The sequence below is a fragment of the Oncorhynchus mykiss genome, chromosome 6 (genome assembly GCF_013265735.2).
Source record: "Oncorhynchus mykiss isolate Arlee chromosome 6, USDA_OmykA_1.1, whole genome shotgun sequence".
Taxonomy (NCBI): domain Eukaryota; kingdom Metazoa; phylum Chordata; class Actinopteri; order Salmoniformes; family Salmonidae; genus Oncorhynchus; species Oncorhynchus mykiss.
Genome location: NC_048570.1, coordinates 100,966,746 through 100,985,502, shown reverse-complemented (window position 1 = coordinate 100,985,502; position 18,757 = coordinate 100,966,746). Strand labels below are relative to the sequence as shown.

At 47.0% G+C, this 18,757-nt stretch overlaps 1 protein-coding gene across 1 annotated transcript in view; it reads left to right on the top strand.

Moving 5' to 3' along the window:
• The first annotated feature begins 14,575 nt into the window (after nucleotides 1-14,575).
• LOC110510552 (Golgi apparatus protein 1-like) overlaps nucleotides 14,576-18,757 on the top strand; it is an 88,314-nt gene continuing 84,132 nt past the window's right edge. Inside the window, exon 1 of the mRNA XM_036981736.1 lies at nucleotides 14,576-14,987. Coding sequence (XP_036837631.1) covers nucleotides 14,583-14,987 — 405 coding nt within the window. The 5' untranslated portion in view covers nucleotides 14,576-14,582. The remainder of the gene's footprint in view (nucleotides 14,988-18,757) is intronic.

The following is an 18,757-nucleotide window of genomic DNA, read 5'->3' as shown; positions in this document are numbered from 1 at the left end:
CCTATAGGCAGAAACTCAAACAGGAAGCAACTGTGCTAAGGACTAATCAACACTTCAGGATTGTTTTGATCACATACATTTTAGTACCCATATCAAAATTGTCTGTCCTGTCAACGGTACTGGAGTCCTTAGTTAGTAGGCAGCTGAAGGCCTACTTCCAAGAAAACAACTTCTTAAATGGAATGCAATCAGGTTTTAGGTCTGGCCACTGCACTGTTTCAGCAACATTGAAGGTTTTAAATGACATCCACTGTGCTCTTGACAAGAAGTTACATTGTGTGTCTGTCTTTATTGATTTCTCGAAGGCATTTGACACCGTGGACCATGCTGTGTTAGTGCAAAGGTTAAAATGTTGTGGAATTACAGGTCATGCTCTAGATTGGTTAATAAATTACATATCAAATCGTACACAATGTGTAATGGGGGATGGATGTAAATCTGAGTCCATAGAGGTGTGCTCAGGTGTTCCGCAAGGTTCTATTTTGGGTCCACTGTTGTTCATTTTGTATATCAACAACATTGGGGATTTGTATGCAGATGATACTGTTCTTTATTCAAGTGGTAGTAGTTTATTTTTAGCTTTTGAAAATGCTCAAAGAGCGTTCAACATCATACAACAGAATCTGTATGATTTAAAGCTGGTTCTAAATTCGGGTAAAACAAGATGCATGGTATTTTCAAATACCAGGCTTGTTACTCATCATGTCGTTACTACATTGACTGGACATACTATAGAGCAAGTCAAAGTAGAAATAGTTTTAGTTACTCAGCACAGTGGTCCTGGAATTCTCTCCTGAACATTTTAAAATGTGATGATCTAGTTTCGTTGGTGGAGTTTAAACACTTGATCAATGTATATATCACAGGAGAGTGTAATTGTTTTTAGGACAGCTGTTTTTTAGTGGATAGGGGGGTGCTCCCTCTGCTGTTTCCTGAAGTCCACAATCATCTCCTTAGTTTTGTTGACGTTGAGTGTGAGGTTATTTTCCTGACACCACACTCCGAGGGCCCTCACCTCCTCCCTGTAGGCCGTCTTGTCGTTGTTGGTAATCAAGCCTACCACTGTAGTGTCGTCCGCAAACTTGATGATTGAGTTGGAGGCGTGCGTGGCCACGCAGTCGTGGGTGAACAGGGAGTACAGGAGAGGGCTCAGAACGCAGTGCTCATCATGAAGTGCTTTGAGAGACTAGTCAAGGATCATATCACCTCCACCTTACCTGTCACCCTAGACCCACTGCAATTTGCTTACCGCCCCAACAGGCCCACATACGATGTAATCGCCATCACACTGCCCTATCCCATCTGGACAAGAGGAATAGCTATGTAAGAATGCTGTTCATTGACTACAGCTCAGCATTCAACACCATAGTACCCTCCAAGCTCATCATTAAGCTTGAAGCCCTAGGTCTTAACCCCGCCCTGTGCGATGGGTCCTGGACTTCCTGACGGGCCCTCCCCCAGGTGGCGAAGATAGGAAACTACACCTCCACTTTGCTGAACCTCAACACTGAGGCCCAACAATGGTGCGTGCTCATCCCCCCCCCCCCCCCCCCCCCCTCTCGTCATTACCAACAATGACGAGACGGCCTACAGGGAGGAGGTGAGGGCTCTGGAAGTGTGGTTCCAGGAAAATAACCTCTCCCTCAACATCAACAAAACAAAGGAGATGATCATGGAAATCAGGAAATAGCAGAGGGTGCACCCCCATATCCACATCAACGGACAAACATCACAGACAAACTGAAATGGTCCACCCACACAGACGGTGTGGTGAAGAAGGCGCAACAGAGCCTCTTCAACCTCAGGAGGCTAAAGAATTTGGCTTGGCACCTAAAACCCTCACAAACTTTTACAGATGCACAATTGAGAGCATTCTGTATAACCGCCTTGTACGGCAACTGCACAGCCCGCAACCACAAGGCAATCCAGAAGGTGGTGCTGTGTGCCCAACGCATTACTGGGGGCAAATTCCACGCCCTCCAGGACAACTACAGCACACGTTGTCACAGGAAGTCCAAACAAATCATCAAGGACATCAACCACCTGAACCACTGCCTGGTCACCCCTCTATCATCCAGATGGCGAGGTCAGTACAGGTGCATCAAAGCAGGGACCGTGAGACTGAAAAACAGCTTCTATCTCAAGGCCATCAGACTATAAAACAGCTTCTATCTCAAGGCCATCAGACTATAAAACAGCTTCTATCTCAAGGCCATCAGACTGTTAAACAGCTATCACTAGCACATTAGAGGCTGCTGCCTATAGACAGACTAGAAATCACTGGCCACTATAAGGAATGGATCTCTAGTCACTTTAATAATGTTTACATATCTGGCATTACTCATCTCATGTGTATATATACTGTATTCTACTGTATCTCAGTCCATGCCGCTCTGACATCACTCGTCCATATATGTTCAACTCTGGAAAAAATGAAGAGACCACTGCAAAATGATCAGTTTCTCTGGTTTTACTATTTATAGATGTTTTGGTAAAATTAACATTTTAGTTTTAAACTATGTACTACTGACAACATTTCTCCCAAATTACAAATAAAAATGTTGTTATTTACGGCATTTATTTGAATAAAATGAAAACAAGTCAAAACAACAAAAAGTTCTGGTTTTGTCAGACCTCAAATAATGCAATGAAAATAAGTTCATATTCATAATTTATTCACATTGTCATTTTTCATGACAGTCTGACTTCAAACGTGCTGTTTTATAAAGTATGTCCTAGTATAATTTCTTTGTTATTATTTTATTTAACCTTTATTTAACTAGGCAAGTCAGATAAGAACAAATTCTTATTTACAATGACGGCCTAGGAACATGGCCAACATACCACGGCTGAGGGCTGTTCTTAATAAGATCCGAAAAGGTGTGGTACACGGCCAATATACCACGACTGATGGCTGTTCTTAATAAGATCCGAGAAGGTGTGGTACATGGCCAATATACCATGGCTGAGGGCTGTTCTTAAGATCCGAGGAGGTGTGGTACACAGCCAAAATACCACGGCTGAGGGCTGTTCTTAAGATCCGAGAAGGTATGGTACACGGCCAATATACCACGGCTGAGGGCTGTTCTTAAGATGCTGATAATCTCATAAAGAGCTACCTGCTATTGGAAACTCTCCTACCTCAGATGGGGTGTTGAGGTTAGAGCTCGACTTTAGAGCTGGAACTTAGAGCTGGGTTTAGAGCTAGTTTAGAGCTGTGGTTTAGAGCTAGAGTATAGAGCTGGGGTTTAGAGCTGGGGTTTAGAGCTGGGGTTTAGAGCTGGGGTTTAGAGCTGGGGTTTAGAGCTGGGGTTTAGAGCTGGAGTTTAAAGCTGGGGTTTAGAGCTGGGGTTTAGAGCTGGGGTTTAGAGCTAGAGTATAGAGCTGGGGTTTAGAGCTGGGGTTTAGAGCTGGGGTTTAGAGCTGGGGTTTAGAGCTGGGGTTTAGAGCTGGAGTTTAAAGCTGGGGTTTAGAGCTGGGGTTTAGAGCTGGGGTTTAGAGCTAGAGTATAGAGCTGGGGTTTAGAGCTGGGTTTAGAGCTGGAGTTTAGAGCTGGAGTTTAAAGCTGGAGTTTAGAGCTAGTTTAGAGCTGGGGTTTAGAGCTGGGGTTTAGAGCTAGAGTATAGAGCTGGGGTTTAGAGCTAGTTTAGAGCTGGGGTTTAGAGCTAGAGTATAGAGCTGGGGGTTAGAGCTGGGGTTTAGAGCTAGAGTGTAGAGCTGGGGTTTAGAGCTAGAGTATAGAGCTGGGGTTTAGAGCTAGTTTAGAGCTAGAGTTTAGAGCTGGGCTTTAGAGCTAGAGTATAGAGCTAGATTTTAGAGCTGGGGTTTAGAGCTGGGGTTTAGAGCTGGAGTTTAGAGCTAGAGTATAGAGCTGGGGTTTAGAGCTGGAGTTTAGAGCTAGAGTATAGAGCTGGGGTTTAGAGCTAGAGTTTAGAGCTGGGAGTATAGAGCTAGAGTTTAGGGCTGGGGTTTAGAGTTAGATTTTAGAGGTGGAGTTTAGAGCTGGAGTTTAGAGCTAGAGTATAGAGCTGGGGTTTAGAGCTGAGGTTTAGAGCTAGTTTAGAGCTGCGGTTTAGATCTAGAGTTTAGAGCTGGGGTTTAGAGCTGGGGTTTAAAGCTAGTTTAGAGCTGGGGTTTAGATCTAGAGTTTAGAGCTGGTGTTTAGAGCTGGGGTTTAGAGCTAGAGTATAGAGCTGGCGTTTAGAGCTAGAGTATAGAGCTTGGGGTTTAGAGCTAGGGTTTAGAGCTAGAGTTTAGAGCTGGGGTTTGGAGCTAGAGTTTAGAGCTAGAGTTTAGAGCTGGGTTTAGAGCTAGTTTGGAGCTAGAGTTTAGAGCTGGGGTTTAGAGCTATTTTAGAGCTGGGGTTTAGAGCTGGGGTTTAGAGCTAGAGTATAGAGCTGGGGTTTAGAGCTAGTTTAGAGCTGGGGTTTAGAGCTAGAGTTTAGAGCTGGGGTTTAGAGCTAGAGTTTAGAGCTGGGGTTTAGAGCTAGAGTATAGAGCTGGGGTTTAGAGCTAGTTTAGAGCTGGGGTTTAGAGCTAGAGTTTAGAGCTGGGGTTTAGAGCTAGAGTATAGAGCTGGGTTTTAGAGCTAGAGTTTAGAGCTGGGGTTTAGAGCTAGAGTATAGAGCTGGGGTTTAGAGCTAGTTTAGAGCTGGGGTTTAGAGCTAGAGTTTAGAGCTGGGGTTTAGAGCTAGAGTTTAGAGCTGGGGTTTAGAGCTAGAGTATAGAGCTGGGGTTTAGAGCTAGTTTAGAGCTGGGGTTTAGAGCTAGAGTTTAGAGCTGGGGTTTAGAGCTAGAGTATAGAGCTGGGTTTTAGAGCTAGAGTTTAGAGCTGGGGTTTAGAGCTGGGGTTTAGAGCTAGAGTATAGAGCTGGGGTTTACAGCTGGGGTTTACAGCTAATTTAGAGCTGGGGTTTACAGCTAGTTTAGAGCTGGGGTTTAGAGCTAGTTTAGAGCTGGGGTTTACAGCTGGGGTTTAGAGCTAGTTTAGAGCTGGGGTTTAGAGCTAATTTAGAGCTGGGGTTTACAGCTGGGGTTTAGAGCTGGGGTTTAGAGCTAGTTTAGAGCTGGGGTTTACAGCTGGGGTTTACAGCTAATTTAGAGCTGGGGTTTACAGCTAATTTAGAGCTGGGGTTTACAGCTGGGGTTTACAGCTAATTTAGAGCTGGGATTTACAGCTAGTTTAGAGCTGGGGTTTAGAGCTAGTTTAGAGCTGGGGTTTAGAGCTAGAGTATAGAGCCGGGGTTTACAGCTGGGGTTTACAGCTAATTTAGAGCTGGGATTTACAGCTAGTTTAGAGCTGGGGTTTAGAGCTAGTTTAGAGCTGGGGTTTACAGCTGGGGTTTAGAGCTAGTATAGAGCTGGGGTTTAGAGCTAATTTAGAGCTGGGGTTTACAGCTGGGGTTTAGAGCTGGGGTTTAGAGCTAGTTTAGAGCTGGGGTTTACAGCTGGGGTTTACAGCTAATTTAGAGCTGGGGTTTACAGCTAATTTAGAGCTGGGGTTTACTGTTATGGTGCGTGAATGAGGACCCAAAAGCGAATTAACAAACAGAGTACTTTAATGACGAACATACGTGGGCTCAGATGGACAGGTAGATTCCGACAGGACAGGACAAGGTTGCAGCACACACGATGATAGTCTGGTTCAGGCATGAGACACATAAACAAACAAACAAGAATCCGACAAGGACAGGAGCAGAAACAGAGAGAGATATAGGGACCTAATCAGAGGGAAAAAGGGAACAGGTGGGGAACGGGGTGAATGGGTAGTTAGAGGAGACAAGGGACAGCTGGGGGAAAGCGGGGGAGAAAAGGTAACCTAACACGACCAGCAGAGGGAGACAGGGTGAAGGGAAAGGACAGAGACAAGACAACATGACAGTACCCCCCCACTCACCGAGCGCCTCCTGGCGCACTCGAGGAGGAAGCCTGGCGGCAACGGAGGAAATCATCGATCAGCGCACGGTCCAGCACGTCCCGAGAGGGAACCCAACTCCTCTCCTCAGGACCGTACCCCTCCCAATCTACTAGGTACTGATGACCACGGCCCCGAGGACGCATGTCCAAAATCCTACGGACCCTGTAGATGGGTGCGCCCTCGACAAGGATGGGGGGGGGGGGGGGGGGAAGACGAGCGGGGGCGCGAAGAACGGGCTTGACACAGGAGACATGGAAGACCGGGTGGACGCGACGAAGATATCGCGGCAGAAGAAGTCGCACTGCGACAGGGTTAATGATTTGAGAGATACGGAATGGACCAATGAACCGCGGGATCAACTTGCGAGAAGCCGTCTTAAGGGGAAGGTTCTGAGTGGAGAGCCAAACTCTCTGACCGCGACAATATCTAGGGCTCTTCGTTCTACGCTTATTAGCAGCTCTCACAGTCTGCGCCCTATAACGGCAAAGTGCAGACCTGACCCTCTTCCAGGTGCGCTCGCAACGTTGGACAAAAGCCTGAGCGGAGGGGACGCTGGACTCGGCGAACTGAGATGAGAACAACGGAGGCTGGTACCCGAGGCTACTCTGAAAAGGAGATAGCCCGGTCGCAGACGAAGGAAGCGAGTTGTGGGCGTATTCTGCCCAGGGGAGCTGTTCTGACCAAGACGCAGGGTTGCGAAAAGAAAGACTGCGTAAGATGCGACCAATAGTCTGATTGGCCCGTTCTGCTTGACCGTTAGACTGGGGGTGAAAGCCGGAAGAGAGACTGACGGAAGCCCCAATCAAACGGCAAAACTCCCTCCAAAATTGAGACGTGAATTGCGGACCTCTGTCCGAAACGACGTCTGACGGAAGGCCATGAATTCTGAAAACATTCTCGATGATGATTTGTGCCGTCTCTTTAGCAGAAGGAAGCTTAGCAAGGGGAATGAAATGAGCCGCCTTAGAGAACCTATCGACAACCGTAAGAATAACAGTCTTCCCCGCTGACGAAGGCAGTCCGGTGACAAAATCTAAGGCGATGTGAGACCACGGTCGAGAGGGAATAGGAAGCGGCCTGAGACGGCCGGCAGGAGGAGAGTTACCGGACTTAGTCTGCGCGCAGACCGAACAAGCAGCCACGAAACGACGCGTGTCATGCTCCCGGGTGGGCCACCAGAAACGCTGGCGAATGGAAGCAAGCGTACCCCGAACGCCAGGGTGACCGGCTAACTTGGCAGAGTGAGCCCACTGAAGAACGGCCAGACGAGTAGGAACGGGAACGAAAAGAAGGTTCCTAGGACAAGCGCGCGGCGACGGAGTTTGAGTGAGTGCTTGCTTTACCTGCCTCTCAATTCCCCAGACAGTCAACCCGACAACACGCCCCTCAGGGAGAATCCCCTCGGGGTCAGTGGAGGCTACTGAAGAACTGAAGAGACGAGACAAAGCATCAGGCTTGGTGTTCTTAGAGCCCGGACGATAAGAAATCACGAACTCGAAACGAGCGAAAAACAGCGCCCAACGCGCCTGACGCGCATTAAGTCGTTTGGCAGAACGGATGTACTCAAGGTTCCTATGGTCAGTCCAAACGACAAAAGGAACGGTCGCCCCCTCCAACCACTGTCGCCATTCGCCTAGGGCTAACCGGATGGCGAGCAGTTCGCGGTTACCCACATCATAGTTACGTTCCGACGGCGACAGGCGATGAGAAAAATACGCGCATGGGTGGACCTTGTCGTCAGAGAGGGAGCGCTGAGAAAGGATGGCTCCCACTCCCACCTCTGACGCGTCAACCTCGACAACGAACTGTCTAGAGACGTCAGGTGTAACAAGGATAGGAGCGGATGTAAAACGATTCTTGAGGAGATCAAAAGCTCCCTGGGCGGAAACGGACCACTTAAAGCACGTCTTGACAGAAGTAAGGGCTGTGAGAGGAGCTGCCACCTGACCGAAATTACGGATGAAACGACGATAGAAGTTCGCGAAGCCGAGAAAGCGCTGCAGCTCGACACGTGACTTAGGGACGGGCCAATCAGTGACAGCTTGGACCTTAGCGGGATCCATCTTAATGCCTTCAGCGGAAATAACAGAACCGAGAAATGTGACGGAGGAGGCATGAAAAGTGCACTTCTCAGCCTTCACGAAAAGACAATTCTCTAAAAGGCGCTGGAGGACACGTCGAACGTGCTGAACATGAATCTGGAGTGACGGTGAAAAAATCAGGATATCGTCAAGGTAAACGAAAACAAAGATGTTCAGCATGTCTCTCAGGACATCATTGACTAATGCCTGAAAGACAGCTGGAGCGTTAGCGAGGCCGAAAGGAAGAACCCGGTATTCAAAGTGCCCTAACGGAGTGTTAAACGCCGTCTTCCACTCGTCCCCCTCCCTGATGCGCACGAGATGGTAAGCGTTACGAAGGTCCAACTTAGTGAAAAACCTGGCTCCCTGCAGGATCTCGAAGGCTGAAGACATAAGAGGAAGCGGATAACGATTCTTCACTGTTATGTCATTCAGCCCTCGATAATCTATGCAGGGGCGCAGAGACCCGTCCTTCTTCTTGACAAAAAAAAAACCCCGCTCCGGCGGGAGAGGAGGAGGGGACTATGGTACCGGCGTCAAGAGCTACAGACAAATAATCTTCGAGAGCCTTACGTTCGGGAGCCGACAGAGAGTATAGTCTACCCCGGGGGGGGGTGGTTCCCGGAAGGAGATCAATACTACAATCATACGACCGGTGTGGAGGAAGAGAGGTGGCCCTGGACCGACTGAACACCGTGCGCAGATCGTGATATTCCTCCGGCACCCCTGTCAAATCACCAGGCTCCTCCTGTGAAGAAGAGACAGAGGAAACAGGAGGGATAGCAGACATTAAACATTTCACATGACAAGAGACGTTCCAGGAGAGGATAGAATTACTAGACCAATTAATGGAAGGATTATGACAAACTAGCCAGGGATGGCCCAAAACAACAGGTGTAAAAGGTGAACGAAAAATTAAAAAAGAAATGGTTTCACTATGATTACCAGAAACAGTGAGGGTTAAAGGTAGCGTCTCACGCTGAATCCTGGGGAGAGGACTACCATCCAGGGCGAACAAGGCCGTGGGCTCCTTTAACTGTCTGAGAGGAATGTCATGTTCCCGAGCCCAGGTCTCGTCCATAAAACAGCCCTCCGCCCCAGAGTCTATTAAGGCACTGCAGGAAGCTGACGAACCGGTCCAGCGTAGATGGACCGACAAGGTAGTGCAGGATCTTGAAGGAGAGACAGGAGTAGTAGCGCTCACCAGTAGCCCTCCGCTTACTGACGAGCTCTGGCCTTTTACTGGACATGAAGTGGCAAAATGACCAGCGGAACCGCAATAGAGACAGAGGCGGTTGGTGATTCTCCGTTCCCTCTCCTTAGTCGAGATGCGGATACCTCCCAGCTGCATGGGCTCAGCACCCGAGCCGGCAGAGGAAGATGGTAGTGATGCGGAGAGGGAGGCGACGGAGAGCGCGAGCTCCTTTCCACGAGCTCGGTGACGAAGATCAACCCGTCGCTCAATGCGAATAGCGAGTTCAATCAAGGAATCCACGCTGGAAGGAACCTCCCGGGAGAGAATCTCATCCTTTACCTCTGCGCGGAAACCCTCCAGAAGACGAGCGAGCAAGGCCGGCTCGTTCCAGCCACTGGAGACAGCAAGAGTGCGAAACTCAATAGAGTAGTCTGTTATGGATCGATTGCCTTGACATAGGGAAGACAGGGCCCTGGAAGCCTCCTCCCCAAAAACAGATCGATCAAAAACCCGTATCATCTCCTCCTTAAAGTCTTGATACTGGTTAATACACTCAGCCCTTGCCTCCCAGATTGCCGTGCCCCACTCACGAGCCCGTCCAATAAGGAGAGATATGACGTAGGCGACACGAGCAGTGCTCCTGGAGTAAGTGTTGGGCTGGAGAGAAAACACAATATCACACTGGGTGAGGAACGAGCGGCATTCAGTGGGCTCCCCAGAGTAACACGGCGGGTTATTGATTCTGGGCTCCGGAGATTCGAAAGCCCTGGAAGTGGCCGGTGGATCGAGGCGGAGATGGTGAACCTGTTCTGTGAGGTTGGAGACTTGGGTGGCCAGGGTCTCAACGGCATGTCGAGCAGCAGACAATTCCTGCTTGTGTCTGCCTAGCATCGCTCCCTGGATCTCGACGGCTGAGTGGAGAGGATCCGAAGTCGCTGGGTCCATTCTTGGTCGGATTCTTCTGTTATGGTGCGTGAATGAGGACCCAAAAGCGAATTAACAAACAGAGTACTTTAATGACGAACATACGTGGGCTCAGATGGACAGGTAGATTCCGACAGGACAGGACAAGGTTGCAGCACACACGATGATAGTCTGGTTCAGGCATGAGACACATAAACAAACAAACAAGAATCCGACAAGGACAGGAGCAGAAACAGAGAGAGATATAGGGACCTAATCAGAGGGAAAAAGGGAACAGGTGGGGAACGGGGTGAATGGGTAGTTAGAGGAGACAAGGGACAGCTGGGGGAAAGCGGGGGAGAAAAGGTAACCTAACACGACCAGCAGAGGGAGACAGGGTGAAGGGAAAGGACAGAGACAAGACAACATGACATTTACAGCTAATTTAGAGCTGGGATTTACAGCTAGTTTAGAGCTGGGGTTTAGAGCTAGTTTAGAGCTGGGGTTTAGAGCTAGTTTAGAGCTGTCAGGGCTCAAAGAAACGCAATGAAACAAATCAAATCACAATTTATTTAAAGTGCATTTTAACAACAAAAAAAGTGCATTTAAGCCTCAATACACTTTAGAGAAAAATAAAGTAGAATGTGATTGACAGGCGGTGAAGCCTCTCTTCTATTTCCAGACTCAGCCGGAGACCCGAACGGCACCCTATTCCCTTTATAGTGCACTACTCTGGTCAAAAGTAGTGCACTATTTAGGGAATAGGGTGCCATTCAGGACATACACCCAGACTCAATCATACAGTCAGTCGTCCCTGGGTCCAGACAGGTAGAAACATTAAAGTGGTTGAAGCAGAGAAGTCCTGTCTGCAGCCTCTCTCAAAGGTCAGACAGTGTTCTCTCCTGTCTCCTCAAAGGTCAGACAGTGTTCTCTCCTCTCTCAAAGGTCAGACAGTGTTCTCTCCTCTTTCAAAGTTCAGACAGTGTTCTCTCCTGTCTCAAAGGTCAGACAGTGTTCTCTCCTCTCTCAAAGGTCAGACAATGTTCTCTCCTGTCTCAAAGGTCAGACAGTGTTCTCTCCTGTCTCAAAGGTCAGACAGTGTTCTCTCCTGTCTCAAAGGTCAGACAGTGTTCTCTCCTGTCTCCTCAGTTCACCCTGTCTCCTCAGTTCACCCTGGAGCACGGAGTTCTCTCCTGTCTCCTCAGTTCACCCTAGAGCACGGAGTTCTCTCCTGTCTCCTCAGTTCACCCTGGAGCACGGAGTTCTCTCCTGTCTCCTCAGTTCACCCTAGAGCACGGAGTTCTCTCCTGTCTCCTCAGTTCACCCTGGAGCACGGAGTTCTCTCCTGTCTCCTCAGTTCACCCTGGAGCACGGAGTTCTCTCCTGTCTCCTCAGTTCACCCTGGAGCACGGAGTTCTCTCCTGTCTCCTCAGTTCACCCTGGAGCACAGAGTTCTCTCCTGTCTCCTCAGTTCACCCTGGAGCACAGAGTTCTCTCCTGTCTCCTCAGTTCACCCTGGAGCACGGTGTTCATACAGAGGTACACAAGGTGACTAGCCTAGACTACCTGAATTAATTCACTTTATCATATGTCAATATTATTTCATGGATGGACTTCAGAGAGAGATTTTTGTTAATTTGTGTGCAAATTGATAGTGTTAGTTTCAATAGCACAGTATTTGATATATTCACAAGGATAATTTATTTGCAAATACAGTGGGGCAAAAAAGTATTTAGTCAGCCACCAATTGTGCAAGTTCTCCCACTTAAAAAGATGAGAGAGGCCTGTAATTTTCATCGTAGGTACACTTCAACTATGACAGACAAAATGAGAAAAAAAAATATCCAGAAAATCACATTGTAGGATTTTTAATGAATTTATTTGCAAATTATGGTGGAAAATAAGTATTTGGGTCAATAACAAAAGTTTATCTCAATACTTTGTTATATACCCTTTGTTGGCAATGACAGAGGTCAAACGTTTTCTGTAAGTCTTCACAAGGTTTTCACACACTGTTGCTGGCATTTTGGCCCATTCCTCCATGCAGATATCCTCTAGAGCAGTGATGTTTTGGGGCTGTTGCTGGGCAACACGGACTTTCAACTCCCTCCAAAGATTTTCTATGGGGTTGAGATCTGGAGACTGGCTAGGCCACTCCAGGACCTTGAAATGCTTCTTACGAAGCCACTCCTTCGTTGCCCGGGCGGTGTGTTTGGGATCATTGTCATGCTGAAAGACCCAGCCACGTTTCATCTTCAATGCCCTTGCTGATGGAAGGAGGTTTTCACTCAAAATCTCACGATACATGGCCCCATTCATTCTTTCCTTTACACGGATCAGTCGTCCTGGTCCCTTTGCAGAAAACAGCCCAAAAGCATGATGTTTCCACCCCCATGCTTCACAGTAGGTATGGTGTTCTTGGATGCAACTCAGCATTCTTTGTCCTCCAAACATGACGAGTTGAGTTTTTACCAAAAAGTTATATTTTGGTTTCATCTGACCATATGTCATTCTCCCAATCTTCTTCTGGATCATCCAAATGCTCTCTAGCAAACTTCAGACGGGCCTGGACATGTACTGGCTTAAGCAGGGGGACACGTCTGGCACTGCAGGATTTGAGTCCCTGGCGGCGCAGTGTGTTACTGATGGTAGGCTTTGTTACTTTGGTCCCAGCTCTCTGCAGGTCATTCACTAGGTCCCCCCCCGTGTGGTTCTGGGATTTTTGCTCACCGTTCTTGTGATCATTTTGACCCCACGGGGTGAGATGTTGCGTGGAGCCCCAGATCGAGGGAGATTATCAGTGGTCTTGTATGTCTTCCATTTCCTAATAATTGCTTCCACAGTTGATTTCTTCACACCAAGCTGCTTACCTATTGCAGATTCAGTCTTCCCAGCCTGGTGCAGGTCTACAATTTTGTTTCTGGTGTCCTTTGACAGCTCTTTGGTCTTGGCCATAGTGGAGTTTGGAGTGTGACTGTTTGAGGTAGTGGACAGGTGTATTTTATACTGATAACAAGTTCAAACAGGTGCCATTAATACAGGTAACGAGTGGAGGACAGAGGAGCCTCTTAAAGAAGAAGTTACAGGTCTGTGAGAGCCAGAAATCTTGCTTGTTTGTAGGTGACCAAATACTTATTTTCCACCATAATTTGCAAATAAATTCATAAAAAATCCTACAATGTGATTTTCTGGATTTTTTTTCTCATTTTGTCTGTCCATAGTTTAAGTGTACCTATGATGAAATTGATGATTACAGGCCTCTCTCGTCTTTTTAAGTGGGAGAACTTGCACAATTGGTGGCAGACTAAATACTTTTTTGCCCCACTGTAACTTCAGAAGAATAGAGACACTGAATATGGTGACAAAATACCCTTCATTATTAAATCAAGCACAGCCTTCAGATACATTTGTCTCTTCATTAGATGTTCATCTGGCCTTGATCAAAATGATAGAGCAAGATGATGGTTACACAGTGTCCAAAACATTAGGAACACCTTCCTACCATTGTGTTGCCCCCCCCCCCCCCCCCCCACCTGACACAAATAACTACACGTCATTAGAGACCCCTACACGTCAACCCTCTACACATTGCTAGACGCCACACGTCGTTTGTACTTTTCTACTATTGAGTTGCCCCCCCCCACCTTTCTACTATTGAGTTGCCCCTCCCCCCCACCTTCCTACTATTGAGTTGCCCCCCCCCCACCTTCCTACTATTGAGTTGCCCCCCCACCTTCCTACTATTGAGTTGCACCCCCCCCCCACCTTTAGTATTCAGAACAGCTTCAACTAACTGGGACATGGACTACAGGGTGTTGAACAGGGATGCTCGCCCATGTTGACTCCAATGCACAGTTGTGTCAAGTTGGCTGCTTGTCCTTTGGCTGGTGGAACATTCTTGATACACACGGGAAACTGTTGAGTGTGGAAAACCCAGCAGCGTTGCAGTTCTTGACACATTCAAACCGGTGTGCCTGCCACCTACTACCATACCCCGTTCAAAGGCACTTAAATATTTTGTTGTGAACATTCACCCTCTGAAGGACCCACATACACAATGCATGTTTTAATTGTGTCAAGGCTTAGAAATCGTTCTTTAACTGGTCTCCTTCACTTCATCTAAATTGATTGAAGTGGATTTAACAGGTAACATCAATAAGGGATCATAGCTTTCACCTGGCCAGTCTACTATATCATGAACAGAGCAGGTGTTCCTAATATTCTGTCCACTCGGTGTATTATCTAGGTACATTCTAGAGATGGGAGGTGGTAGATTACAGACCGAGAGCACTATCCATTATAATAGATTGGCGCAGGCACAGATGTGCCAGGGCTTGTGCTAATGTCACAAAGAAATGTTGCTGTATCCTAAACCATATATTTCCATATAATAAATAGACATTCCTGCATCTTGTGTTCTTATTTTTGTCGTCAGAATAATTTTGTTAGGGAATATTACGGATCTAGATACCGTTAGCGTATATCTATGGGCCAGCCAACGTTAAGCGCACACGCAGACGTTCCGCTATACTCTGCTACAATTTCCCCGAAGATGGCGGCGAGCGGACGTGTTCACCTACTCTTACTGTTGATGTCAGTGCCATTCTGTCTGTGTACCGTTCAAGGATTGAAAGCACCTAGCGGCAATGGAAACGGACTCGGTAATCCGCCACCAAACCCTCCGGTTCCCGTTAATATTATTGGAGCGCCCGGTCCAGTCAATAACGTCCCAGTCGCTCCTGCTGTTGCGGCCATGACGCAGCCTCGGAGGGCTACCGGGTGGAAGCTGGCGGAAGAGCAGTCCTGCCGGGACGACTTGACCCGGCTTTGTCCCAAACACACATGGAGCAACAATTTAGCTGTCCTGGAGTGTTTACAGGACAGAAAGGAGGTAAAACGGGATTTGGGTGGTGGCGACGTGTTTTGTTCGCGAGTGTGCCTGCCTGCAGTCGTGTGTGTGTGTGGGTGGGTGTGTGTGTGTGTGTGTTGCCTTTCTGATGTCAATGCGACAACAGTCAGGTAAGGCACATCTCGAGAGCATGTCTTCATTCCACATCATCGGCGATGTTCTTCTTGTTCTCCTAGTAAACATGGCTCCAGATTCTCCAGTGACAGCAAAGCTAATTAGTCTACATTAAACACAAATGCACGGTTTTTCTCAATGCAAAGCGAAGAGCTCCGTTTTTATCAGCGGCAAATAATTGAACAATGTCTATGCATCACCGCGATAGAAGCCTGATATATCCTCTGGCGTCCACTGTATCTCATCAAAGACCGTTCCAGAAGGAAACAGTCAACGGAGTGGAGCTTTATTTATAGTACTTAATCAATGAATGTCATTTCATTACTAAAACTAGTCTCCAATGACGACAAAAAACACATACATTGCAGTAAACTGGCTAATGCGGTAATGAATGACGTACGACCGTTTTTTAGAAGTCTCATTAGGAAGCATTACGGGAGATTCCACTGTTCTGGAATGACGCTCAGTCTCAGATAAAAAAAAAAACAATATCCATGGATTTCAAAGTTTAACACCGTAACTATATGCACAAGGACTGTGATTTACACAAAACATATTTAACCTGCTTGAAGAACAGTGAAGATGCAGTTTGGGAACAGAATAACGGTTTGCTGTTGTTGCCATTATTCTGTTAATTAACACAATCTGCGTCTACACTGTTATTCATGTAAATGTGTTTTTGTCAAATGTTCTGTGTAAAATGCTGAAAGAGAAGAGGCTTCCTGATCTGGCCTTGTATTTTGGCCTGGTCATTAATCCATGCAGGGCGGTGACTGAAGACTAATTAGATCTGCGTTGTTTCTCGGGTGTGTCCGTGTCGTTCAATAACAACAAACACGACCAGTAGTGGAGTACAGAGAGGTAAACTATGGAGAGAACAACGTGTTGAAGTTGAGGACTTCTCCCAGTCTAAACGGTCAGGTAGTTCAGTTGTCTGTGTAGTTTGAAGTCTGCGCTGACCTTGTGTTGAGCCCAGCAGACCGCTGACATGGCCGCTCTCCTGTCACCCAGCTATCTAGCTGATATTTCTCTTTTCCAAATCACCTACGGGAACATAGTAAGAGCCAGTGTCTGGAATGTGTTTCATAACACACTCGTTTCACCAATGCCTTAGGACAGGAGCTTGTAACTTAGTTGTAAACACATGTTACCGTGGAAACCATCACTACCGATGCCCGCGGTCTTCCGTCAGCTCAGCTGTAAAACATAATATTCTATAGCTGGTTAGTTGAAACGTGTCTCCCCGTATGTCCTGCTGTTAGGGCCGTTCCCTGGGAGACAGATCCCTGAACTGATATCCCGACAGGTGTAGGTTCCATGTGGACGTTGCACAAACATCGCCCAGCTTCAGTGTAGATATACCAACTAATAATCAATGGAGGGGTTACAAAGACAACACTGTTGTGCTGTAAATATCATCCTGTTGTGCTGTAAATATCATCCTGTTGTGCTGTAAGTATCACACTGTTGTGCTGTAAATATCATCCTGTTGTGCTGTAAATATCACACTGTTGTGCTGTAAATATCATCCTGCTGTGCTGTAAATATCATCCTGTTGTGCTGTAAATATCACCCTGTTGTGCTGTAAATATCACCCTGTTGTGCTGTAAATATCATCCTGTTGTGCTGTAAATATCATCCTGCTGTGCTGTAAATATCATCCTGTTGTGCTGTAAATATCATCCTGTTGTGCTGTAAATATTGTGCTGTAAATATCACCCTGTTGTGCTGTAAATATCACCCTGTTGTGCTGTAAATATCATCCTGTTGTGCTGTAAATATCACCCTGTTGTGCTGTAAATATCATCCTGTTGTGCTGTAAATATCATCCTGCTGTGCTGTAAATATCATCCTGTTGTGCTGTAAATATCATCCTGTTGTGCTGTAAATATCACCCTGTTGTGCTGTAAATATCACACTGTTGTGCTGTAAATATCATCCTGTTGTGCTGTAAATATCATCCTGTTGTGCTGTAAATATCACCCTGTTGTGCTGTAAATATCACACTGTTGTGCTGTAAATATCACCCTGTTGTGCTGTAAATATCACACTGTTGTGCTGTAAATATCACCCTGTTGTGCTGTAAATATCACCCTGTTGTGCTGTAAATATCATCCTGTTGTGCTGTAAATATCATCCTGTTGTGCTGTAAATATTGTGCTGTAAATATCATCCTGTTGTGCTGTAAATATCATCCTGTTGTGCTGTAAATATCATCCTGTTGTGCTGTAAATATCACCCTGTTGTGCTGTAAATATCATCCTGTTGTGCTGTAAATATCACCCTGTTGTGCTGTAAATATCACCATGTTGTGCTGTAAATATCACCCTGTTGTGCTGTAAATATCATCCTGTTGTGCTTATGAAGACAGTCTGTCTAACACACAGAACCTCACCCAGAGAACTACACATGTCAGTGTGTTAGACAGACAGAACCTCACCCAGAGAGCTGTCCATGTCAGTGTGTTTAGACAGACAGAACCTCACCCAGAGAGCTGTACATGTCAGTGTGTTAGACAGCTCTCTGGGTGAGGTTCTGTCCATGTCAGTGTGTTAGACAGACAGAACCTCACCCTGAGAGCTGTCCATGTCAGTGTGTTAGACAGATTGACATGTGCAGCTCTTTGGGTGAGGTTCTGTCTGTCTAACACACTGACATGTACAGCTCTCTGGGTGAGGTTCTGTCTAACACACTGACATGTACAGCTCTCTGGGTGAGGTTCTATCTGTCTAACACACTGACATGTACAGCTCTCTGGGTGAGGTTCTATCTGTCTAACACACTGACATGTGCAGTTCTCTGGGTGAGGTTCTGTCTGTCTAAACACACTGACATGTACAGCTCTCTGGATGAGGTTCTGTCTGTCTGTCTAAACACACTGACATGTGCAGCTCTCTGGGTGAGGTTCTGTCTGTCTAACACACTGACATGTACAGCTCTCTGGGTGAGGTTCTGTCTAACACACTGACATGTACAGCTCTCTGGGTGAGGTTCTGTCTGTCTAACCACACTGACATGTACAGCTCTCTGGGTGAGGTTCTGTCTGTCTAAACACACTGACATGTACATCTCTCTGGGTGAGGTTCTGTCTGTCTAAACACACTGACATGTACAGCTCTCTGGGTGAGGTTCTGTCTAACGCACTGACATGTACAGCTCTCTGGGTGAGGTTCTGTCTGTCTAACACACTGACATGTACAGCTCTCTGGGTGAGGTTCTGTCTAACCACACTGACATGTACAGCTCTCTGGGTGAGGTTCTGTCTGTCTAAACACACTGACATGTACAGCTCTCTGGGTGAGGTTCTGTCTGTCTAACGCACTGACATGTACAGCTCTCTGGGTGAGGTTCTGTCTGTCTAACACACTGACATGTACAGCTCTCTGGGTGAGGTTCTGTCTAACCACACTGACATGTACAGCTCTCTGGGTGAGGTTCTGTCTGTCTAACACACTGACATGTGCAGCTCTGGGTTAGGTTCTGTCTGTCTAACACACTGACATGTGCAGCTCTCTGGGTGAGGTTCTGTCTAACACACTGACATGTACAGCTCTATGGGTGAGGTTCTGTCTAACCACACTGACATGTACAGCTCTCTGGGTGAGGTTCTGTCTAACCACACTGACATGTACAGCTCT